General features: G+C 47.7%; 1 protein-coding gene across 16 annotated transcripts in view; it reads left to right on the top strand.

The window, feature by feature from the left end:
• LOC109905594 (histone-lysine N-methyltransferase MECOM) overlaps nucleotides 1–20,660 on the top strand; it is a 188,828-nt gene extending 168,168 nt beyond the window's left edge. For 6 of the 16 annotated variants that reach the window (XM_031790653.1, XM_031790649.1, XM_031790657.1 and 3 more), the window contains 10 exons: nucleotides 4,031–5,453; nucleotides 5,612–5,702; nucleotides 6,617–6,643; nucleotides 10,151–10,317; nucleotides 11,169–11,246; nucleotides 13,309–13,478; nucleotides 14,958–15,102; nucleotides 17,118–17,360; nucleotides 17,623–17,797; nucleotides 18,027–20,541. In XM_031790653.1, coding sequence (XP_031646513.1) covers nucleotides 4,031–5,453; nucleotides 5,612–5,702; nucleotides 6,617–6,643; nucleotides 10,151–10,317; nucleotides 11,169–11,246; nucleotides 13,309–13,478; nucleotides 14,958–15,102; nucleotides 17,118–17,360; nucleotides 17,623–17,797; nucleotides 18,027–18,161 — 2,654 coding nt within the window. In that variant the 3' untranslated portion in view covers nucleotides 18,162–20,541. Of the gene's footprint in view, nucleotides 1–4,030; nucleotides 5,454–5,611; nucleotides 5,703–6,616; nucleotides 6,644–10,150; nucleotides 10,318–11,168; nucleotides 11,247–13,308; nucleotides 13,479–14,957; nucleotides 15,103–17,117; nucleotides 17,361–17,622; nucleotides 17,798–18,026 lie in introns of all 16 variants that reach the window. The other 10 variants (XM_031790650.1, XM_031790659.1, XM_031790656.1 and 7 more) reach the window with 4 other exon arrangements.
• The last annotated feature ends 1,634 nt before the right edge of the window (nucleotides 20,661–22,294 follow it).

Here is a 22,294-nt window from a genome sequence, read left to right as displayed (position 1 = left end):
TTCAAAAAGTGAAACACTTACTTTTTTTATATGACCTTTATTTAACTAGGCAAATCAGTTACCAACTCATTCTTATTTTCAATGATGGCCTAGGAACGGTGGGTTTAACTGCCTTGTTCAGGGGCAGAATGACAGATTTTTACCTTGTCAGGTCGGGAATTCGATCTTGCAACCTTTTGGTTATTAGTCCAACGCTCTAACCACTCCACTAGGCTACCTGCTGCACTTACAAGCCCGTAACCAACAATGCACGCCCTTAACCAACAATGCAGTTCAATAAATATAGTTATGAAAATATTGTAAAAAGTCAGGGTGGCCATTTGTTCAGTTGTTCAGCAGTCTTATGGCTTAGGGGTAGAAGCTGTTAAGGAGCCTTTTGGTCCTAGACTTGGCGCTCCAGTACCGCTTGACTTGCGGTAGCAGAGAGAACAGTCTATGACTTGGGTGACTGGAGTCTATGAAAAAATGTTGGGCATTCCTCTGACAACGTCTAGTATATTGGTCCTGGATGTTAGGAAGCTTGGCCCCAGTGATGCACTGGGCCTTACGGCTTACGGTCGGATGCCAAGCAGTTGCCATACAACGTGGTGATGCAAATGGTCAGGAGGCTCTCTATGGTGCAGCTGTAGAACTTTTTGAGGATCTGGGGACCCATGCCAAATCTTTTCAGTCTCCTGAGGGGGAAAATATGTTGTTGTGCCTTCTTCACAACTGTCTTGGTATGTTAGGACCATGATAGTTCGTTGGTGATGTGTACACTAAGGAACTTGAAACTCTCGACCTGCTCCACTTCAGCCCCGTCGATGTTAATGGGGGCCTGTTCGGCCCTCCTTTTCCTATAGTCCACGATCAGCTCCTTTGTCTTGCTGACATTGAGGGAGAGGTCTCAGACCTCCTCCCTATAGGCTGTCTCATCGTTGTTGGTGATCAGGCCTACCACTGTTGTGTCGTCAGCAAACTTAATGATGGTGTTGGAGTCATGCTTGGCCATGCAGTTGTGAGTGAACAGGGAGTACAGGATGGGACTAAGCATACACCCCTGATGGGCCCCAGTGATGAGGATCAGCGTGCCAGATGTGTTGTTGCATTCCGTTACCATCTGGGGGCGGCCCATCAGGAAGTCCAGGATCCAGTTGCAGAGGAATGTGTTTAGTTCCAGGGTTCTTAGCTTAGTGATGAGCTTTGTGGACACTATGGTGTTTAATGCTGAGCTGAAGTCAATGAACAGCATTCTCACATAGGTGTTCCTTTTGTCCAGGTGGGAAAGGGCAGTGTGGAGTGCGATTGAGATTGCGTCATCTGTGGATCTGTTGGGGCAGTATGTAAATTGGAGTGGGTCTAGGGTTTCCGGCATGATGGTGTTGATGTGAGCCATGACCAGCCTTTCAAAGCACTTCATGGCTACGGACGTGAGTGCTACGGGGCTGTAATCATTAAGGCAGGTTACCTTCGCTTTCTTGAGCACAGGGACTATGGTGGTCTGTTTGAAACATGTAAGTATTACAGACTCGGTCAGGGAGAGGTTGTAAATGTCAGTGAAGGCACTTTCCAGTTGGTCCACGCATGCTTCAAGTACACGTCCTGGTAATCCGTCCTGTCCCGCGGCTTTGTAAATGTTGACCTGTTTAAAGGCATTGCTGACATCGGCTACAGAGAGAGTGATCACATGGTCATTCGGAACAGCTGGTGTGCTCATGCATGCTTCAGTGTTGCTTGCCTTGATGCAAGCATAAAAGGCATTTAGCTTAACTGGTAGGCTCGCGTCACTGGGCAGCTCGGGGATGGATTTCCCTTTGTAGTCCGTAATATTTTTCAAGCCCTGCCACATCCGACAAGCATCAGAGCCGGTGTAGTAGGATTCAGTCTTAGTCCTTTATTGACGCTTTGCCTGTTTGATGGTTCATCTGAGGGCATAGAGGAATGTCTTATCAGCGTCCAGATTAGTGTCCTTCTCCTTGAAAGTGGCAGCTCTAGCCTATAGCTCGTTGCGGATGTTGCCTTTAGTCCATGGTTTCTGGTTGGGAAATGTGCATATGGTCACTGTGGGGACGACATCGCCAATGCACTTATTGATGAAGCCAGTGACTGAGGTGATATACTCCTCAACGCCATTGGGTGAATCCCGGAACATATTCCAGTCTGTGCAAGAAAAACAGTCCTGTAACATAGAGTACTTCCGTATTGAGCAAGTCACTGGTACTTCCTGCTTTAGTTTTTGCTTGTAAGCAGGAATCAGGAGGATATAATTATGGTTAAATTTGCCAAATGGAGGACGAGGGAGAGCTTTGTATGCATCTCTGTGTGTCGGGTAAAGGTGGTCTAGTGTTTTTTTCTCCTCTGGCTGCACATGTGACATGCTGATAAAAATGAGGTAAAATGGATTTAATTTGCCTGCGTTAAAGTCCCCGGCCACTACGTGCGCCACTTCTGGATAAGCATTTTCTTGTTTGCTTATGGCCTTAATCATTATGTTGAGTGCGGTCTTAGTGCTAGCATCAGTTTGTGGAGGTAAATAGATGGCTATGAATAATATAGATAAGAACTATTTTGGTAGATAGTGTGGTCTACAGATTGTCATGAGGTATTCTACCTCAGGCAAGCAATACCTTTAGTCTTCTTTAATATTAGACATCGCGCACCAGCAGTTATTGACAAATAGACACACACCCCCGCCCCTCGTCTTACCAGACGTAGATGCTCTGTCCTGCCGATGCATGGAGAAGCCAGCTAGTTCTATCGTCGTTCAGCCACGTCTCGGTGAAACATAAAATATTACAGTTTTTAATGTCCTGTTGGTAGCATAGTCTTAATCGTAGATCATCCCCTTTGTTTTCCAATGATTGCACGTTGGCCAATAATACGGAGGGAAGTGGTGGTTTACCTACTCGTCGACAGCACAGAAAATGAGCCCGTAAAATGGTAGTCATCCTCTCCGGCGCCATTAATTGTGCGTCTAGCGAGTGAGAAATGATGGTTCTGTACTACTGTTGCTCAATTAATGGAAAAATTTGCAAATAGCAAATAATAGATACAAATTATATTCTTACTCATTATATACTTCTGCCAGGTAAGCCTACTTTGCATTTAACATTTAATTGAGAAGGTTTTAGAGACCTGTTGGAAACATGTTGGAGACCTGTTGGAGACCTGTTGGAGACCTGTTAGAGAACCCTGGTCTAGCCACTATGTTCTCTTCAACAATGTAGTCTGCCACATAGCAGGGTGGAGTCAGACAGAGAAGGGACTGTGGGACTGTGGGAAGGTTACAGTGAGCTAGCTGACAGGGACAGGGTGAGGGGGACTCGGACAGTGGGGAGTGGGGGGTGAGGGGGGAGGTGGGCAGCGAAGGACGTGAGCCCTGTCCCTGGGAACCGGACCTGCAGGATAGGATTCATTCAACTCTGCTTCCTTCACAGGCTCAAAATAGAGCCATTGTGCCGTGTGTCTGCAAGTGAGCCTCTCTCTGTGTGTGTGTGTGTGTCATGTGTTATGTGATATTTTAATATCTTTGAATGTGTCTGCATATCTATGTGTGTATGTGTGCTCATGTGTGTGTTTTTGTCTATTGTGAGTTATATGAATATCTAATGTGTATACATGTCTGTGTGCACACGTGTGTGTATGTACGTGTACGTGTGTACCTGTGTGTGTTTGTTTACGGTCTCCTTGGAGTACAATGCCTGGAGGTGCACTGTGTTTGATGTGCAGGTGATGAGTTCCACTGACTCGGTCTCAGCCCAGAGGAACAAAGCCCCATGACAATGACAGGATCTGATGTCTCTTCTCATTCCCCCTTCACCTCACTGAAATAACATTCTCAGACTAGGACATCTTACACCCAGCTGGTGTCTTGTACTGTAGTCCCCCATACTGAAATGCATGTGTAGTGTCACGACTAAAGCCTGGAGGTCTTCCTGACTACAGGATCATAGGGAAGACTCTTGGCTCTTATGGTCAGATATGTACTCTGTGTGTTTGTGATGTTGGACATGCCTATGAGTGCCCTGTGTCTGTCTCCCTCTCCCTGCAGGCGAGGTGTGCCACAAGTCCTACACGCAGTTCTCCAACCTGTGCCGCCACAAGCGCATGCACGCCGACTGCCGCACCCAGATCAAGTGTAAGGACTGTGGCCAGATGTTCAGCACCACCTCCTCCCTCAACAAGCACCGGCGCTTCTGTGAGGGCAAAAATCATTTCACGGCAGGGGGGTTGTTCGCCCATGCCCAAGGCATGTCCCTCCCCGGTGTCCCTGGTGCCATGGACAAGGCCGCTATGGGAGGGATGGGGCACAGCAGCGCCAGCCTGGCAGACTACTTTGGGAACCGGCACCACAGCGGCCTGACATTTCCGACCGCCCCTGGCTTCCCCTTCAGCTTCCCGGGTCTGTTCTCCTCTGGACTGTACCACCGACCCCCTCTCATACAGGCCACCTCCCCAGTCAGACGGCCCCTAGGTCCCGGTACGGAGCACATCAAGAGCCCCCTCCTGTCGCCTAGCCCCGGAGCCCAAGAGGCCAGAGAACTGCTCAAGACCCTCCGCAAGGAGGCATTGCCAGGTAGCGAGCAGCCACAGGGGACAGAGCAGCGACAGTCCCATGGCTCCTCCTCCAAGCAGAGGCACAGCGGCGGCAAGATGAGCAGCCAATCGGAGAGCAGCGATCTGGATGACGTAAGCACTCCCAGTGGGAGCGACCTAGATACCACATCAGGCTCGGAGCTGGAGAGCGACATGGAAAGCGAAGGCCAGCGGGAGAGGGCACCCCGGGAGAACGGGAAAGGGCCCAAAAGGAAGGCGGGCAGAGGCCCCCAGAGCCCCACCACCCTGATCAGTAACCACACTAAGGAGTTCCAAGGTAGCCCCGCCTTGTTCCCTCCCTCGCTGGACGAGCACACGGCTGTCTCAGGGGCGGTCAATGACTCCATCAAGGCCATCGCCTCCATCGCTGAGAGGTACTTTGGCTCCACGGGGCTGGCGGGCCTGCAGGACAAGAAGGTAGGCGCCCTGCCCTACCCCTCCATGTTCCCCCTGCCCTTCTTCCCAAACTTCTCCCCGCCCGTCTACCCCTTCCCAGAGAGAGAGCTCAGACCTCCAGGCCTAAAGGGGGAGCCCCAGTCCCCACCTGACGAACCCTCTAAGAAGCGCCAGAGCAGGACCTCTGAGTCGCCCTTTGACCTTACCACCAAGCGCAAGCAGGAGGAGAAGGTCCTCGCCCCGTTCGTCCCAGTCTCCAAATCCAAACCGGAGGCCTCCTCACGTTCCACCAATCAGGATCAGCCGCTGGATCTGAGCATGGGCGGCACTAGGAACCGCAGCAGTAGCCACGCCCCCCGGGGGGAGGAATCAAAGAAGATCCACGTGTTTGGAGAAGACAAGGCAGGGATGGAGCTACCTAAAGCCGACACCTCTCTGCAGCACGCCAGGCCCACCCCCTTGTTCATGGACCCCATCTACAGGTACTGTGAATCTCTAGAACTGAACCTCACCAGTATAAATATAAATATATATAGCAATATGTGTCTTTACCTTCCTATAAGTAATTTTTCCTATATTGTTGGATGTGAATGTCTTTTTGAGTGTCGGTGTCTAAGAACTGATAGAGTTGTAATATTAGCAGGGTTGAGAAGAGGAAGATGAACGATCCGTTTGAGGCTCTGAAAGACAAGTACATGCGGCCCGCCCCCGGCTTCCTCTTCCATCCACAGGTAGGTCCTGTCCTGTTCTATCTCAGTGTTACTGTTGCTTCACAGGGACAGCCAGACCAGGGGCCCTCTTTGCTTCTGAGGCCCAGGCAGGGTGAGGCGATCTGGGGTTGGTCTGGGGGTGGTCCGAGGGGGTCTGGTTCTGATGGGGACCAGAGGCAGTGTTCAGTCTGATCCACGCTAAAGCATGTTTGGGTCTGGTCTGTCCTGTTCACAGCTATCTGAACCAGATGTGGAAGACTGAAAAGGGCACAAACTGACAAGTTCTCACATATGTGTCTTTGACTACAATATAAAAAATGATACCCTTTTAAAGATCCCGAATTTTGCCCCCAGACTGCGCTGCCTGTGATTTCTCTATCGTGTGTAGCATGACTCAGTGCGTGTGTATGCATTGACGTGCGTTGACAGTCATGCTTTCGCTCTTCCCAGCAGTGAAAATTGGCCCGTAGGAAAACATTTTCTCAGGGCCTGGCGTTTTTAACTGGCCGTTTCAGGCCTGGTTTTTACTAGCCGTTTCAGGCCTGGTTTTTACTGGCTGTTTGAGTCGTCTGATTTATGCCCCCTTTCCACACTGTGAACCAGTCTCTAGCTCTGTAACGCCACATGGCCGTGGCACGTGGCTTAATGAGGTGTCCTATCAGTAGAAACAGTAACAGAGGTTAGGCCATCTTTATTACTTTATGATGTCTGGACACACAAATCAGTCCCAGAAACACTCTGGCCACAGGGTCTCTTTAAAAAAAATATATATATTTTTACAGTTGGACATTTTCGGGTTTTGTTACCAAGTCACCTGACCCTTTGTGACATCATCACCCCCCCACCCAATGCCCATATGCGTCCAATAAAAAGCTGTTGATCCGTGGTCTACTTCCTGGTTCTGATTGCTCTTTTCCTTCTGTCCCGCCCCTCAGTTTCGTATGCCAGTTCAGAGATCCTGGGTAAGTTTCATCTACACCTACATGTCTCTGTGCTTCTGCCTCCCCTAAACCCCCAGACCCCCCATGTCTGTATGGGTCCTCATCATAACACCCTCCATGTCACTCAGACTACGCATGGCTCTGGCCAATCACCAGCAACTACTGACCAGGCATCAGCCATTTACAAGCCATCACTGCTTATCACTGGATTTTAGACCCGTTTTTAAAAACAACATGCTTTTCTCAGCTTGCGAGCTATGCGCTTTTTCACTCATTTTAGTAAAAGAATCTTGTAAATGTCTGCAAATTCCCATTTAGATTAATTTACAATCACTCATTTGTCCACATGATAGGCCTGGGATTTCTAGCTGGGTTCCACACTGTACTGCTAACAGCACTGAGGGTTGTATATATATTTGCTTATTTGGAGAGTGATGCAGGGCTGTTGGAATGGGCACAGAGCGGGTAAGACAGGGGGGACTGCTCTGTATCAGCGCGAGGGTAACAGTCTCTTAGGGACCCAGGGAGGGAGGGGGAGTTCCTCCCTCCGACATCTGTTTCCAGATAAGATCAACAATTGAGAATGCATCTCACTAATTAAGGCGCTCTCAGCATCACTGACATCTGAAGATAACTAATCAACAGCTGGCCCCACAGAGACACTACAGCAACAAGCAAGTTCAGACAGAGCAGGAGGAGGAGGAGGAGAAGGAGGAAGGGAAGGGGGGAGGTTGCATCTAAAGGGGATTTTGAGGGAATCACAATTAAGTAAATGTGTGAGCATTTATCCTCCTTGTTCCCGCGATTAGACCTCTCATCCTCCGTATTATATCAAATGAGTTCTAGTGAACCTGACTGAAAATATTTACAAATCTATAACATCTCAAAGCTGTTTGTTCTGATTCTGACTTATCTCACCAGTAGTAGACAATACAGAGAGTTCTCACAGAGGGAGGAACACAAGTGAACTGAACAGCCAGAGAGGACGGAGAACCAGTGTGTACCAGAGGAAGGGTTGCCTCAGTAGACAGAAGAACAGCCAGGGTGGGCCTAGCTGTTTCAGCCTCAGCCTCTCGCTCTCAAACTAAAGTGTCTTATCTTGCACGCCGGCTCAATACGGCGGACAGCTTTAGGGCTCCTAATGCGTGGGCGAGTTATGGCCTGTCATTGAGCAAGGAGGGAAACAAACTGAGCTTTAGCCCCCATGCCCATAAAGAGCCCCAATGAAATACATATTGCATATTCACAAGAAATATGGAAGCATTTCACCCTCGCCTCCCCCTCCCGTTCCCGTCCTCACGAGGAGGCCTTTGATTCACGGCACGGAGCATTGGCATATTCATAATCAAATGGACCTGACACCCCACATACTCCCACAGTCGGAACTTTACACCCAGCCTTCACTCTTAATCAGCCCTGGCCTGTAACGTCTGTGGTCGTTCATCATCGGTCAGTTTCTCCATCTAGGTTCTCTTTCTGCTCTTTTTCTTTCTGTCTCTGTCTCTGTCTCTCTCTCTCAATCTCTCTCTCTCTCTCTCTCTCTCTCTCTCTCTCTCTCTCTCTCTCTCTCTGTCTCTCTCTCTCTCTCTCTCAATTTCTCACTCTCTCTCGCTTTCTCTCTCTCTCTCTCTCTCTCGCTTTCTCTCTCTCTCTCTCTTTCTCTGCCTCACTCTATGTAAAGTCTCAGAGTGACAGGGGGCTGAGATGGAATGTCAGTCGGTGAACAGGGCCCGTGGCGCTGCCGGAGGATCCAATCACCACTGATTTGTTGCCTTATTGAAATAAGAATAAGGAACACACAAAAAATTCAATACACGCAAAATAATGCAAATTTGTGGCACCTTAAAAAAAGCTGTCCTGCTCGAGATAGGCTGACAGGCCCCGCGGCCTGCTGGGATGTCCCCCCCCCCTTCCCTCCTTCCTCTTCTTCTCCCCCATCCCTCCATCCCGCCCCTCTCAGCACAGCGATATCATTATTACCCGTGTCTGGCCCTTGATCAGTAATGTCAACATCTTTCATATTGACAAATGTGCTGTCTGCCCGCATTGTGCACTGAATGGTTTACAGCCCAGCAGTGGACATGAATCACTCCTCTGCCCCTGCACACACACACAAACACAAGTATAGCATGCAAGCACACACACACATAGAGTAAGCAAGCACACAAACACACATTAACACACTCTTTTTCTTCCTCTCACACACACACCTTACTAACACATATTCTCTCTATCACTCCCTCTCTCTCTCTCTCTCTCTCTCACACACACACACACACACACACACACACACACACACACACACACACACACACACACACACACACATCTGACAAGTAGATGTTTCTCCAAGGATTTTAAGCATATTTGATGAAAGCAAATGTTAGCCTCCATTAGTAAATTGTATACAGTCCTTCTGTTTGTTAGTTTGTGTGTGCGTGCATGTGTGTGTGTGTTGTGTGTGTGTGGGCATGCGTGCAGGGGTGTGTGTGTGGGTGAATGTGTGTGTGTGTGTGTGTGTGTGTGTGTGTGTGTAAAACAGAGTTGATTACATTCATACACCACCTGACCTGACTTCCACTGACCAGTAGTGGTGGAATGAAGCTGCATAATATTCCCATATACAATACCGTAATACCGTAATACCGTAATACCGTAATACCGTAATACCAGCCCTGGAAAAGACAGTCAATAATACTCTGATCTGATGTGTAAAGTACAGTATTGGTTTCTATTTTCAATATGACCTAGTTTGAATACAGCCTTGGTTTATTGTATCTCTCAACTCAATGCCAGTCAGAGCTTCTCTCTGAAGGACTATACTCATGTTGTCACATCAACCCCTCTACTCTGTTCTGCTTATATGCACTGCTGGCACTACCTTCAGGGGCTATTTAGGGGGATCTTTTGCGACATTGGACTGTATTATTGATGGAAAATAACCCTAACCTAATGTGTCCGGCTCCACCCAACATTTTTTCCCCCGTCAACAAAGGCATGTCTATAATCTCTAGGAACACTAGTTACCAGTTTGAAGGTTAAATGTGTCCCTCGCTATCAAATAAATGTCTGAACGCAACTTTTGTCCGAACGGCACCACAATCCTGCCTAGTTAGACAGTGGGCTGCTTCACTCAACACTTCCTACCATGTAATCTACCACTGTCTGTACAGCAGGAATGTGGTGCGGTTAGGACAAACGTTGCATTCAGACATTTATTTGACAGCAAGGGACACATTTAACCTTAAAACTGGTAAGTAGGGTTCCTAGAGATTATAGATATGCTTTTGTTGATGGGATTTTTGTTGTTGTTGGGTTAAGGCCCACACATTAGGTTAGGGAATGATGTGCAACCAAGGGAGTCCATAATACAGCCCCACATCCCTAAAGACTCCAAAAGTTGCCCCTGAAGCTGAAACCTGCCAGGTGATCAATTGAAATAAGGTGTGTTACTGACTGACTTACTTTGTTAAATGAAGGTTCCATAAAGTTTTTTCCTGACCATTCATGTGACATGTCTCTCCTCAGATGTCGGCCATTGAGAACATGGCGGAGAAGCTTGAGACGTTTGGTTCGCTTAACCCGGAGTCAGGTGACCTGATGCGCTCCGTCCCCTCCATGTTTGACTTCCGAGCTCCGCCCACTGCCCTCCCCGAGACGCTACTGCGGAAGGGCAAGGAGCGCTACACCTGCAGGTAACCATGGAAACCGTTTACTCGCAAATAGTACCAGAGGTTGTTTTGGTTTTGTCTTCACTATACGTCATCTCTGGTTTTGGCCTTGTGACTTTCTGATTGAAAGTCCCATGGTTTTGCTCAATTCCTATTTCTATACTTCTAAATTCATGAATTGAGTTCGATTGAATTGAATTTGATTAAATTGAATTGAATTGGAATAGACCCTAAACCTGAAAAGTACATATGTCCTTGAGTGTATGGCCTATTTCCATTCCATGTCCTTGAGACAAACATTTTGTTCATTTCCATGGCTGGCCAGTGTCAACCCTTTGAGGTGACTGTGTGTGCTGTGTCACTCAGTGAGGGGCCGTGCTTGGCCCCCTCTTTCTCCCACTGTTTACCCAGGGAGTTGGCCCTGATTAGCAGATTAATACGAGAGGCTTTGGGGCCCCGGCGGTGCTTTGATCTAAGTCTTTGCTGTTTGTGTGGACAACACCCACTCTCTGCACCTACCCACTGCTACATTATACACATAAGCTTACTCACACACATTCCATTAGCTTCAAGTGCTGAGTGTGGGAGTGAAATTAATATTAAAACAGCTAGTTGTTAGTGGAATTATGAAACCATAACACGATGCATAAATTATGTTGCACTCAAGCAGGTTTTATCAGTTAATTGATAGAGACATAGTAACAGGTATTCTTTTGAATCGATTTAGATGTATAGTGAACATGTGTTTTCCTATTGTGAGTTGTGTGTTGTTAATGCTGCATGTTCTAAGATATGTCGCAGACATTTGAATACATTTTCTGCTGGTAATTTGAATCTAAGATGTATGGTGACACGAGGTGTTCTCTGCCTATCAGATACTGCGGTAAACTATTCCCACGGTCTGCCAACCTGACCCGCCACCTAAGGACACACACAGGAGAGCAACCGTACAGGTAAGACACACACACACACACACACACACACACACACACACACACACACACACACACACACACACACACACACACACACACACACACACACACACACACACACACACACACACACATCATGTGCTAAACATACCCAGCCCTAAAGAAGGGTCAGCCGTAGGATGAGGGATGTGGGAAAAGGGAGTGTGATCATGCCGTGCTGAAAGGACAATGTCCCTCTAACACTCCTATAACGTCAGTTTGTCTCACTCCGCGAGCGCAGACAATAAAGACAGGACAGCCTTTTCATTACAGTATAAGTCATCAGTTAATGTCTGTCAGATAGACTACACACAATTTCACACAGACACACAAAGACCCATAAAAAGAACACAAAAGCACACAATCATAAACACATACACACACTTTCTCAGAGAACATGATCAGGCACACACCGAGTCCTCCCGGACAGCCATCGTTCATTTATCAGACCCAGTCCGCTGCTACACGGATGTTTTCCCAGAGAATTCCTGTCCATAGTTATGGCCAGCATTCTTTTGTTTTCCTACGCCATTAAAAGCCTGGAACAATTATCATTCTGCTAAATAATTTGCCTGATGAAAAATGGTGGCCGACGTCTGGTTGACAGGAGGGGGGTTTGAACTTGAAGATGGGGGGAGGGTGTGACAGAGAGAGGGGAGGGGAGAGTAAAGAAGGAAGTTTGGTGAGAAATGGGGGTGATGAGGAGCACAGGCAGATGTCCAGGGGTAGCAGCTGGAATAATGACTGTGATGTCGGAGGGGGCGACTCGGAGCACACACACACACACGCACACACACACACACACACACACACACACACACACACACACACACACACACACACACACACACACACACACACACACACACACACACACACACACACAGAGTACACAATCCAGGGGAGGCCAGTTGACCACAGGGGAGGCCATCAGGCCTCTGCAGCAGCCTGATAGATTGAGCCTCTACCCTCTGGCACGTCATTAAAGATCTCTGCGGAAGATAACAGGGCGCTCCTGAGGGACGGCCAATTGGGCAAGCTAATTCCAGCTAGAAGAAAAGATGTAATCATCTTGTATAATTTTGCATGGGGGGGGGGCTACGCTCAAACAGATGTGGAGGGGGCTAGGCTCGAACAGATTTGTTGCATGCCTGTTTTGTGAGAGAAGAATGTGATTTGTATTGTGCTGGCAGGAGATAAGAGACAGAGCTGGTTTCACCTTGAACGAGCTCCCCCATCATGTCTGAGAGAGAGAGAGAATGGGGGATGGCGGGGGCTGTCCATGAACACACGTATGTGTTTGTGTGTATCATTAGAATAGTGGAGATTGTTAAAGGCATACTTCAGAGTCAGATGAACTCATGGAAAACATCTGTATGTCTCTGCATCCAGTATGAAGGAGGTTAGAGGTAGTTTCGCAAGTCAATGCTAACTAGTGTTAGTGCAATGACTAGAAAGTCTATGCTATCTACTAGCATGCTAGCAGTTACCATAGACTTCCAGGCATTGCGCTAACACTAGTTAGCAACTTCTCTCTGCACACAGAGACATAGAAATGATATCTGGCAGGTAGGAGCGTTGGGCCAGTAACCGAAAGGTTGCTGGATCGAATCCCAGAGCTGACAAGGTAAAAATCTGTCATTCTGCCCCTGAGCAAGGCAGTTAACCCACTGTTCCCTGGGTGCCGATGACGTGGATGCCGACGTGGATGCCCCCCCCCCCCCCCCCCCCCGCCCCGCACCTCTCTGATTCAGAGAGGTTGGGTTAAACGCAGAGGACCCATTTCAGTTGAAGGCATTCAGTTGTACAACTTACTAGGTATCCCCTTTTCCCTTTCCCTTACTAGTTCATCTGACACTGGGAAGTAGACGAAGGGCTACTTCCCAGTAGTATCCCTTTAAGGCCTATGTCTTTCTTTGCTTGTATTATTTTACTGTATCTACTACAGCAAGTGTGTAGTGTATTTGTATTGTTCCACATGAGTCCCATCTGTTTTGACCTTTGACCTCTATGAGTGACCCCTACCTATCTGTCTCCTCAGGTGTAAGTACTGCGACCGCTCGTTCAGCATCTCCTCCAATCTGCAGCGCCACATCCGCAACATCCACAACAAGGAGAAGCCCTTCAAGTGTCACCTGTGTGACCGCTGCTTCGGCCAGCAGACCAACCTGGACCGTCACCTCAAGAAACACGAGAACGGTAACCTCTCAGGTGAGAGAGCCTCTCAGTCAATCAATCAATCAAATGTATTTATAAAGCCCTTGTTACATAAGTAGTTGGTTACAAAGTGCTTTACAGAAACCTAGGAAATGAACCCGTGTAGTAGCAGTGTATGTACTTACATCCAGTAACTTGCAGGTGCAGAATGTCATGTAAAAAATCTTCCCAGTGTGAAATAGTTCCCAGTCACTATGATTGTGACGTCATGTTGTAAAATGTCTCACAGTGTGAAAATGTTCCCAGCTCTTTATGTGGATGGCTGAGCTCGTGCCACATCTCTCTCCCTCACCCTCGCTCACCCTTGATTTAGCTCGCTGGTCGAGATGGCTTGTTCTCAGAGGTGTGCAGTTTGTAAAGCTAAATACAAAACAATTATGTCATGAAAGAAAGACAGGTACACGTTTTAATGCTCCCGCAGTTTTATTGTGGGATGTTTCAATCCTGACAAACTCTTTTGGGTCCAAGCGTTGCGCAATAAAACTGCGGGAGCATTCAACAGTGTGTGTGTATCTATCTTTCTTCAAATTAACTGGTGACCAACAAAACTGCTGATGATTCAAATATATTTATGTGCTGTGTGAGCGCTCACTCACTCAGCCTCAATTGCCTCCGTAAATTCTCCAGCTGTTTAATGTAATTTACTTAAGGTTAAAGAAAGCATTTGGGGAAGCTAAGAAATTAAATTAAATGAATCTGTCGTCCGTCTCTGCGACAACACCGTACCGTTGCGCTCTGAATGTTCGACGACTCGGCACCTTTTTTCGGCGGTACAAATCATCGCTGGTTGAGTGTGATAGGTTGCTCTGCGTCTAGGCAACCCCCTGAATCGCATCAGAAATGTGGAGGCAAGCAGGAGACACCTGGCCAGACGCCCATCGTAAAGTTCTGATTGGGGAGCTAGTCTATAATTGATCAGATACATTAACTTATTAAAGCAAATATTGGCATTGCATTCTCTGGAAACCTAGAGACTTGTACGTTTGGTCCCATCACTGTCTGAGCTCCTAGTGTCAATATAATATTGGTTTGCTTAAATATATGCTTATTATACTCAACCGGGTACTATATTGGGGATGAGTACTGCCAGGAAAAAAACAGACTGGAGCACAGGGTTAGGGTTTGCCATATCAATTCCGGAAGTACACAAAAATTCAAATTCTAAATTGAACTGAAATGAAATGGAACAATTGACCTCAACCCCGCAGTAGCTTTACTTCCGGGTAATAAGGCCAGTGTAAGGGTGCTATTCCTGCAGGCCTTGGTCCAACACCAACAGGAGATTCAGTACATACTGGTACACTGGTGCCCCATGCAGACCAGTGGGGGATTGGTTTCTCGTCAACAATCTGATTCCAAATAGTTTCTTGTCATCCAAAGGGAGAATCCAATGGGGCTGTCACTGTGGTCTTAATTGTATTCTTTTAATACTAATATTCAAACGGACTGATTAGAATTGTTGTCTTTCTGTAGGAACGGCTGCGTCCTCCCCTCGGTCAGAGCTGGACAGCAGCAGCGCCATCCTGGATGACAAAGAGGACTCCTACTTCAACGAAATACGAAACTTTATCGGCAACACAGGCCAGAACCAGCCGTCCCCTGACCATTCTGAGGAAGGGTAAGTCATGTGTTTTGTCTAGATGTGTGTGTGAATGTACATGTACTATATGTGTGTGTAAAAAAAAAAAGCTTTAACAAACAGTACATGCATTCATCATTCATCTTATCCTCTGTAGCACACACACACGCACACAAACAAGAGGCCTGCTTTTCTGCAGTACATATTCACTGCTTGAGGCTAAACAGGGAGACGATTATAGACAAACATGGGTGGACACGGCCTCTCTGTGCTGGCCTGCTACGGCATTCTGATGCACTTCAGCCTTTATTCATTTCTGTGTGCGTACGTGTGTGTGTGTGTGTGTGTGTGTATTAATGAACATGTCGCCCAGGGAGGTTCGAAGCAACAAGCAATCATCACTGACGACATCTGGGATAATTACCACATTTGGAAACGTGCTGGAGCTTTTCACAACTGTTGACTTTGGGCCATGCATGTGCACCGGTATCGGCCTTGCATACAATTATGTCTGATGATTATGCAAATGAATTTTCTTGTAAAACTATGATCAACTTCAGGATAGCGGTCGTTTTTACGTGCCTTGGGTTTGATCAGGGAGGTAGAGATAGAGATCTCTGACTTTCTTTTGATTGTGTAAAAAAGGGGTTATGGGTGCAGGCTTTGGAGCGTCAGTGAGATGTGGGGGGGGGGGGGACCTGCAGCCCGTGAGCGACTTGCTCCCACATCTGGAACCAACATGTCCGCCGACAGGAAGAGAGTCGGAGAAGGTGGGGTCAGGGGGTCGGCCCGTGTTTCCTTTCAAAGTGCGGCGCTCCTGACTACTTATGATAGATACTTTATCCCCAGCAAATTACCACGTTTGAACGCGTAATTAGCGGATCTGTTTTCTTAATCACGGAGGCTCTGGTCTGGGCCGGCGCTGCTGGTCTTGCTATGCAGTGCGTTGCGATGTCGACAAGACATGGCAACTACCGCCTTGGCAGCCCTGGCCCTCTACCAGTCCCACCCAGGGGGCGCGTTGCTTTTCAACTCTGTCCAATTCCCGCTATAATCGCCCCAGTCTGATAAACGCTAGAGATGGATAGCAGATAGCAGATTCTCCCCATTGTGCTAAAATATGCAATCATTCTCCCACTCCTTTTCTTCTCGACTCATTGCAAACTCAGTTTTTCTTCTCCTTCAAATAGATCATTTCCTGGACTCTTCACGGTCCTCTAATCTACGAGGCGATTTTGGCGGGTGTATAACGAGGGTCCGCAGCCAGACTTTGTGTGCTAGCCTCTTCTAGAAAAGTACATAGTTGGGAGCTGACGAGAGACATCCCAGAGTGTAATTAGTGAATCAGTCTTAATGTGGTTCCAGATGATTTACCAAATGGTGGTTTCCTGAGGCTGTAGAGACAGTGGACAGATTAAACCCTAGTCAGGTTTTGATAGCTGGGCCTTTTCTCCCCGTGGGGACCAGGGAAATGGGCTGCTTGGCAAGGCCCTCATAACTCTCCCAACAAATGGGCCTGTCAGCTAAATATTTTGCCTATTAGATGAATCTGAGATAGTAGGAAAATAAACAACGGGAGAGACCGAGCGGTGCTGTTAAGTGCTGCAGCGATCAGCGAGATGTTCATAGAGCCCGTGCCCAGAGGGGCCCCCGAGACGCGATGACAAACGGGATTCCCACTCTGCCTCTCTCTGCCCCAGCTCAGCTGCCATGGCTCGCTCCGCTCCACCCTACGCTGCTCTACCCACTCGCTCTCTATCCTCTCTCTACTCCCATTGTTCACTCAGGAAGGAGGGACTCTTACAGGGACTGACTGGCCAAAATATACAAGACCACAAGACCACATTTCATTGTAAAGTTTTATGTAAGAATGCGTGTGTTAGCCTTGTATCCATAAGTGTATGGTGCATGGCAATGATAGAAGAGTATAATTGGCTTCAGCAAGTACAACATGGCTAAGCGTGAGCGTGTATATTGCTTCTGTAAAGTTTGTGCAGCACTGTGCTAGTGATGTGCTAGGTTTTACTCATGTATTTCCTGGTCTCCGCTCCTAGATTGAACGGTGGTCCTTTCGAGGAGGAGAAGCCCCTGGTGGCCAGCCATGGGTCACGTGACCTGGAGGGGGAGGGGGAGGAGCTTGGCACCGAGGAGGAGGAAGGGGAGCAGAGCAACAACGCTGACGGGAAACCTAGGGACGAAGCTCACCCCGGCAACCTAGATGGTGACACCCTACACAACGAAATAGAACTTGACGGCCCTAGCGATTTGGAGCTCAACTGCAAGACTTCCCCAAGGAGGTAAGAGTTGTGGGGATTAGCCTCCACCATAAATATCTACTCACGCAACTATGTAGACCAAAATATATGGACACATACACATATGTACCAAGCTGAGACATTGTGACAGTATATTGCCATTCTTTAAACCCCCTGAAGGGATCATTGAACGGAGTTGAGTTGAGTTGAGTTAGTTCAATTTAATTTATTTAAGTTTAGTTGAGAAATTGAATTGAGTTGAATTGAATGTTGACAGGGATTTGGTTGTGTCCCTCCTCTCCAGGTATGAGGAGGAAGAGGATCAGAGTAGCTACTCTGCGCTAGATCACATCCGTCACTTCTCTGACATGCATAAGATGGAGGACAGTGAGTTCAGCGACGGGGACAGCACCTCCTTTGGGTCCCCCAGCCTGCCTGAGGCTGTCAAACAGCCCCTGTACAGGAAATCCAAGTCCCAGGTAAGTGTGTGTTTGTTGTGTGTGTGTGTGTGCCTGTTTGTGTGACATGTAACATGATAATGTATGAAAAAGTATAAAAATGTATGCAATCAAATCACTACTTTAAGGGGGGGGTGTATATGTGCAACCGTGTGTGTGTGTGCTCATGCATGTGCGGTGTATTTGTGTGAGTGTGTATCTACACTTTAGGTGTGTATTGGAGTTAACCTGTCACTCTCCCTCTCCCCAGGCGTACGCCATGATGCTGTCTCTGGCTGACAAGGACGCACTCCACCCAGCCAACCACACACCAGCCACCATGTGGCACAGCCTGGCGCGGGCCGCTGCTGAGTCCAGTGCCATCCAGTCCCTCAGCCATGTATGATGCAGCGATCCCTGACCCCTAACCCCCCCCGACCCCGACCTATCGCACTGAGAGGCCTTGGGGTCCGTCAGCGGGGCCCCTGGCCCTTGGCCCGTCACAGACTGCTGAGCAGAACCACGGCCCATCTGACTGCTGAGCAGAATGCCTTACACACGTGCAGGGTCACCGTCCACAGAGAACCGCCCAGCCCAGCCCTCTAAGAGATCCAACAAACATCCCTTCTGTGACCTTAAATTGAGTCAGTATGTTTAATATCAACGACAATGATGATGATAGTGATTATTGACTATGGTGATGAAAATAATGGTAAGTAATAATAGCTGTATTTATTCTGTTGAGTTTCTATGTTTTGCACAGCAGTGGCAGCTGGTAGGAGGGATGATGGAGATGGTTTTGTTAGATGTTACATTGCTAGAGCATTTCATGTGTCCACTCAGCTGAGAATAGTCTTCCTCAGTGTGAAGTCGGTTGTATTTAGAGAACCCATTCGGGGCCGCGGTCCAACCACGGTTGGATATCTGTACAGAGTACAGACCCTACCTAGCCCCACATAGCCCTACCTAATCTTACCAGGCCACACCTAAGCATCCCTAGCTCCACCTAGAACCTCATAATCCTACCTAGACCTACCATGCCAGCTACCTAACCCCACATGGCCACTCCTAGTATACCTGGCCACTCCTAGCATACCTGGCCACTCCTAGCATACCTGGCCACTCCTAGCATACCTGCCCACTCCTAGCATACCTGGCCACTCCTAGCATACCTGGCCACTCCTAGCATACCTGGCCACTCCTAGCATATCTGCCCACTCCTAGCATACCTGCCCACTCCTAGCATACCTGCCCACTCCTAGCATACCTGGCCACTCCTAGCATATCTGCCCACTCCTAGCATACCTGGCCACTCCTAGCATACCTGGCCACTCCTAGCATACCTGGCCACTCCTAGCATACCTGCCCACTCCTAGCATACCTGGCCACTCCTAGCATACCTGACCACTCCTAGCATACCTGGCCACTCCTAGCATATCTGCCCACTCCTAGCATACCTGCCCACTCCTAGCATACCTGCCCACTCCTAGCATACCTGGCCACTCCTAGCATATCTGCCCACTCCTAGCATACCTGCCCACTCCTAGCATACCTGGCCACTCCTAGCCTTCCCAGCACCACAGCTTCAGACCTTCTCAGCTGAATTGGAGTATCAGTGAAATACGTTATGAGAATGATTCCCTTTAACCCCTGGATATAAACAGGTGTTTTCCCATCAACATGTACTTATATAAATGCTAGGATACTTGGAAGGGTGGTGCTGAGTAAAGACTCGGGTCCAAATGAACTTCACCTCTCCAAGAACGATGGTGCTACAAACGCATTACGACAAGATTGTTGATGAACGAAGATCAAAATCAAATTTGAAAACGGAGAAAAATCGGACTGGTTTCACAACCCAAGAAAGAGTTTGCATAGCTGCGTGTGTCTGCACAATCACAGAACTGTACACGAGTGTCTGCAAACTGCGGCTCTGAAGCTGGACTCCGTCCCACCCTGCTGCACTCTCTGTGAAAGGATCTAAATAGTTTGTCATTTTAGTTGAAGTAAAAAAGAAACCACCATTTTTTTCTTTTTACTCTGAAAAAGTAGCAAGTGCTGAATTATAATTGTTAAACAGTAATAAGGGCATCTCTCCTCCTTCCCGAAACCCCAAACTCATCGTAGTCGGCCAACGATACCACTAATTAGCCTAAATGCTAGTTGTTAGCTACCCCCTTCCTTGTGTGTCTTTCATTTTTTAGACAATCATGTTTTCTCGTGTTGTTTTTTTCTACATTTTTATTGTTGTTGATGTTGATGTTATTGCTGTTGTATGTTGAGAATTGTATTTATTTCTTGGCAAACTGTAGTTTGTTTACTGAATAGCACTGCTCTTACCCATAGCGAAGGGGAGATTCCTCGCTGGGGCCTACTCCAGAACTCAATGGGGTTTGTAGATGACGTTTGAGTGCCGGATAGTATTAAACATACCATTCACTCTTTATTCTTCTAATGAAACTGGTTGATGATGAATAGATATTACTTCGGGTTTTTTTGTACGACAATTTATTGATTCAAATGTAAATGGAAAAAACAAACATTATTAAGACGTGAACAAATAAAAAGATGCCAGGTATAATTTCTTCATAATCGCATGATTGGTCTTCATAGATCTGTATCTGGCAGTTTTCTACGGTGGTCTGCAAGCTTGTGTGACGTTCAGTCCATGTTAATCTCTTGTGCCAAACCTATAATAAATAACAGATTATATTCATTTATCCTCCCATTTTGAGGGACCAGATTGTTTGTTTTTTGTCGTTGTTGTTTTTGTTTATAATCCATTTTAAAAAGTAATCAGCAAGTTGAGGTACTTTGTTTTAATGCTTTCTACAATGTAACTGTAATGCAATTGAATTCAATACTGTGGGAGGATCAACTAAGAAATAAAGGACTACAATGTGGATTAAATGTGTGCTCTCGCTTTCTCTTCCTCTCTCTGACTCTCTCTCCCTGCCCCCCTCCCTCCCTCTTGTCCAGACAGTGTGTTAAAATAAGAGCTGGGAGTCAGAGAGACACCTGGCCCTTTCTCCTGGCTCTCCCAGGGCCTCCGAGTGTGAGACAACTCTGGTCCCCCCTTTCTTCCCAGGCCATGGCACAGAGAGCGACATAGACAGAGGGAAAGAGAGACTGAGCCAGACACAGAGGGAGAGAAAGAAAGAGAGATTGAGCCAGACACAGAGGGAGAGAAAGAAAGAGAGATTGAGCCAGACACAGAGGGAGAGAAAGAAAGAGAGAGAAACAGAGGCTGAGGGAGAAGCGTAGTGTAGTGGAAGCGGAGGCAGGAATGTGTCCTCTTTATTTGGGGCCATGTTGTGGGCCATGATGGATGAGGTGGGGAGATGTGATGACCTGGCTCATCGCTCAAACGCTCAATAAGACTTCCCATCCTGCAGGCGTCCCTGTCAGAACCCCCCTTGCCCCTCCTCATCCTTCCCACACCCCCTCTGTCACGGCTCGCATTTGTGGGCGGACATTGTGGCTGAGAAGCCCCACTCACGTCCATTGTCCAGTCCATGAGTGGGGTGTGTGGGGGGTGAGGAGGTTTTTGTTGGGGGGGCTGACAGTGGCTATCCCAAGCCCTGACTCTCCAACACATTTACAGTGGCTCTCACCAAGCCTAATGGATGGGATGATTTTTTAAGCGGGCCTCGTCGATCAGCCCCGCCGTTCCGTCAGTCCTCCTCCGCGGGGCGTCCAGCTTTGATTAGGTCACGTCGGGTCAGGCAGCGTTGATGAGGTCAGTGTGGGTCGTCCAGCATTGATGAGGTCAGCCTGTGCGAACGGTGCAGGGTCATAATGGAGTGGAGGTGATAATAGCCTAGAGTATAGGAGGCTTTAAGCTGTATGGACCAGAGGAGACAGTATGTATGTATGGACCATTACTGACCTGCCTCACCACAAGGTAATGACACACCCTGTACTACGCCCTCTGCTGGAGATTATAATAATAACAACTTAAAGACGTTCTCCGGAAGCGACTGGATCTGTCAATGTGTAGTTCATACATTCATAATCTAGAAGTAGAATGACTGTTTTGAGCTCCTTGCCATTTGAGTCACAGCCAGAAAGATGCACACACAGCAGAGAGAGTGAGAGGGAAAGAGAGAGAGACAGATGAGAGCAATGACGTGTTGCACAGATATGACGAAGTACAACATTTTTGGGGACCCGTTTTGTCTCTTGAGCACTACTTTCAGAACTACTGGCCAAAAAGTATGCAAATCGTAAGGAGAGTCTCTTTAAGTATTTTCAATCTCATGCTCAAACGCTAAACTAGGATACTTGTCATTGTAAAGAGCACTAGCCAGGCAATTATATCACCAAAGTCGAACCCATAGACCAGAGGGGCCATTTCCTATTGAAATAACTCCAAATTATTAATTGAAAGTAGAGTAGTGTGTGTATGAATGTGACTGAGAGTGTGTGGGCAGGGGGTGAAGGGGGCATGGGTCCTGGTTTGGCAGTGTACCCTGTTGGGCTCCTCAGCATTGCTAATTTGATCATTGTGGATTAGCACATGCCAGTGTCACCCATGCC

This window comes from Oncorhynchus kisutch, linkage group LG15 (genome assembly GCF_002021735.2).
Source record: "Oncorhynchus kisutch isolate 150728-3 linkage group LG15, Okis_V2, whole genome shotgun sequence".
In the NCBI taxonomy this organism is placed as follows: domain Eukaryota; kingdom Metazoa; phylum Chordata; class Actinopteri; order Salmoniformes; family Salmonidae; genus Oncorhynchus; species Oncorhynchus kisutch.
Note: the sequence above shows the minus strand (reverse complement) of the source record. Positions and strands in the feature narration are given on the sequence as shown.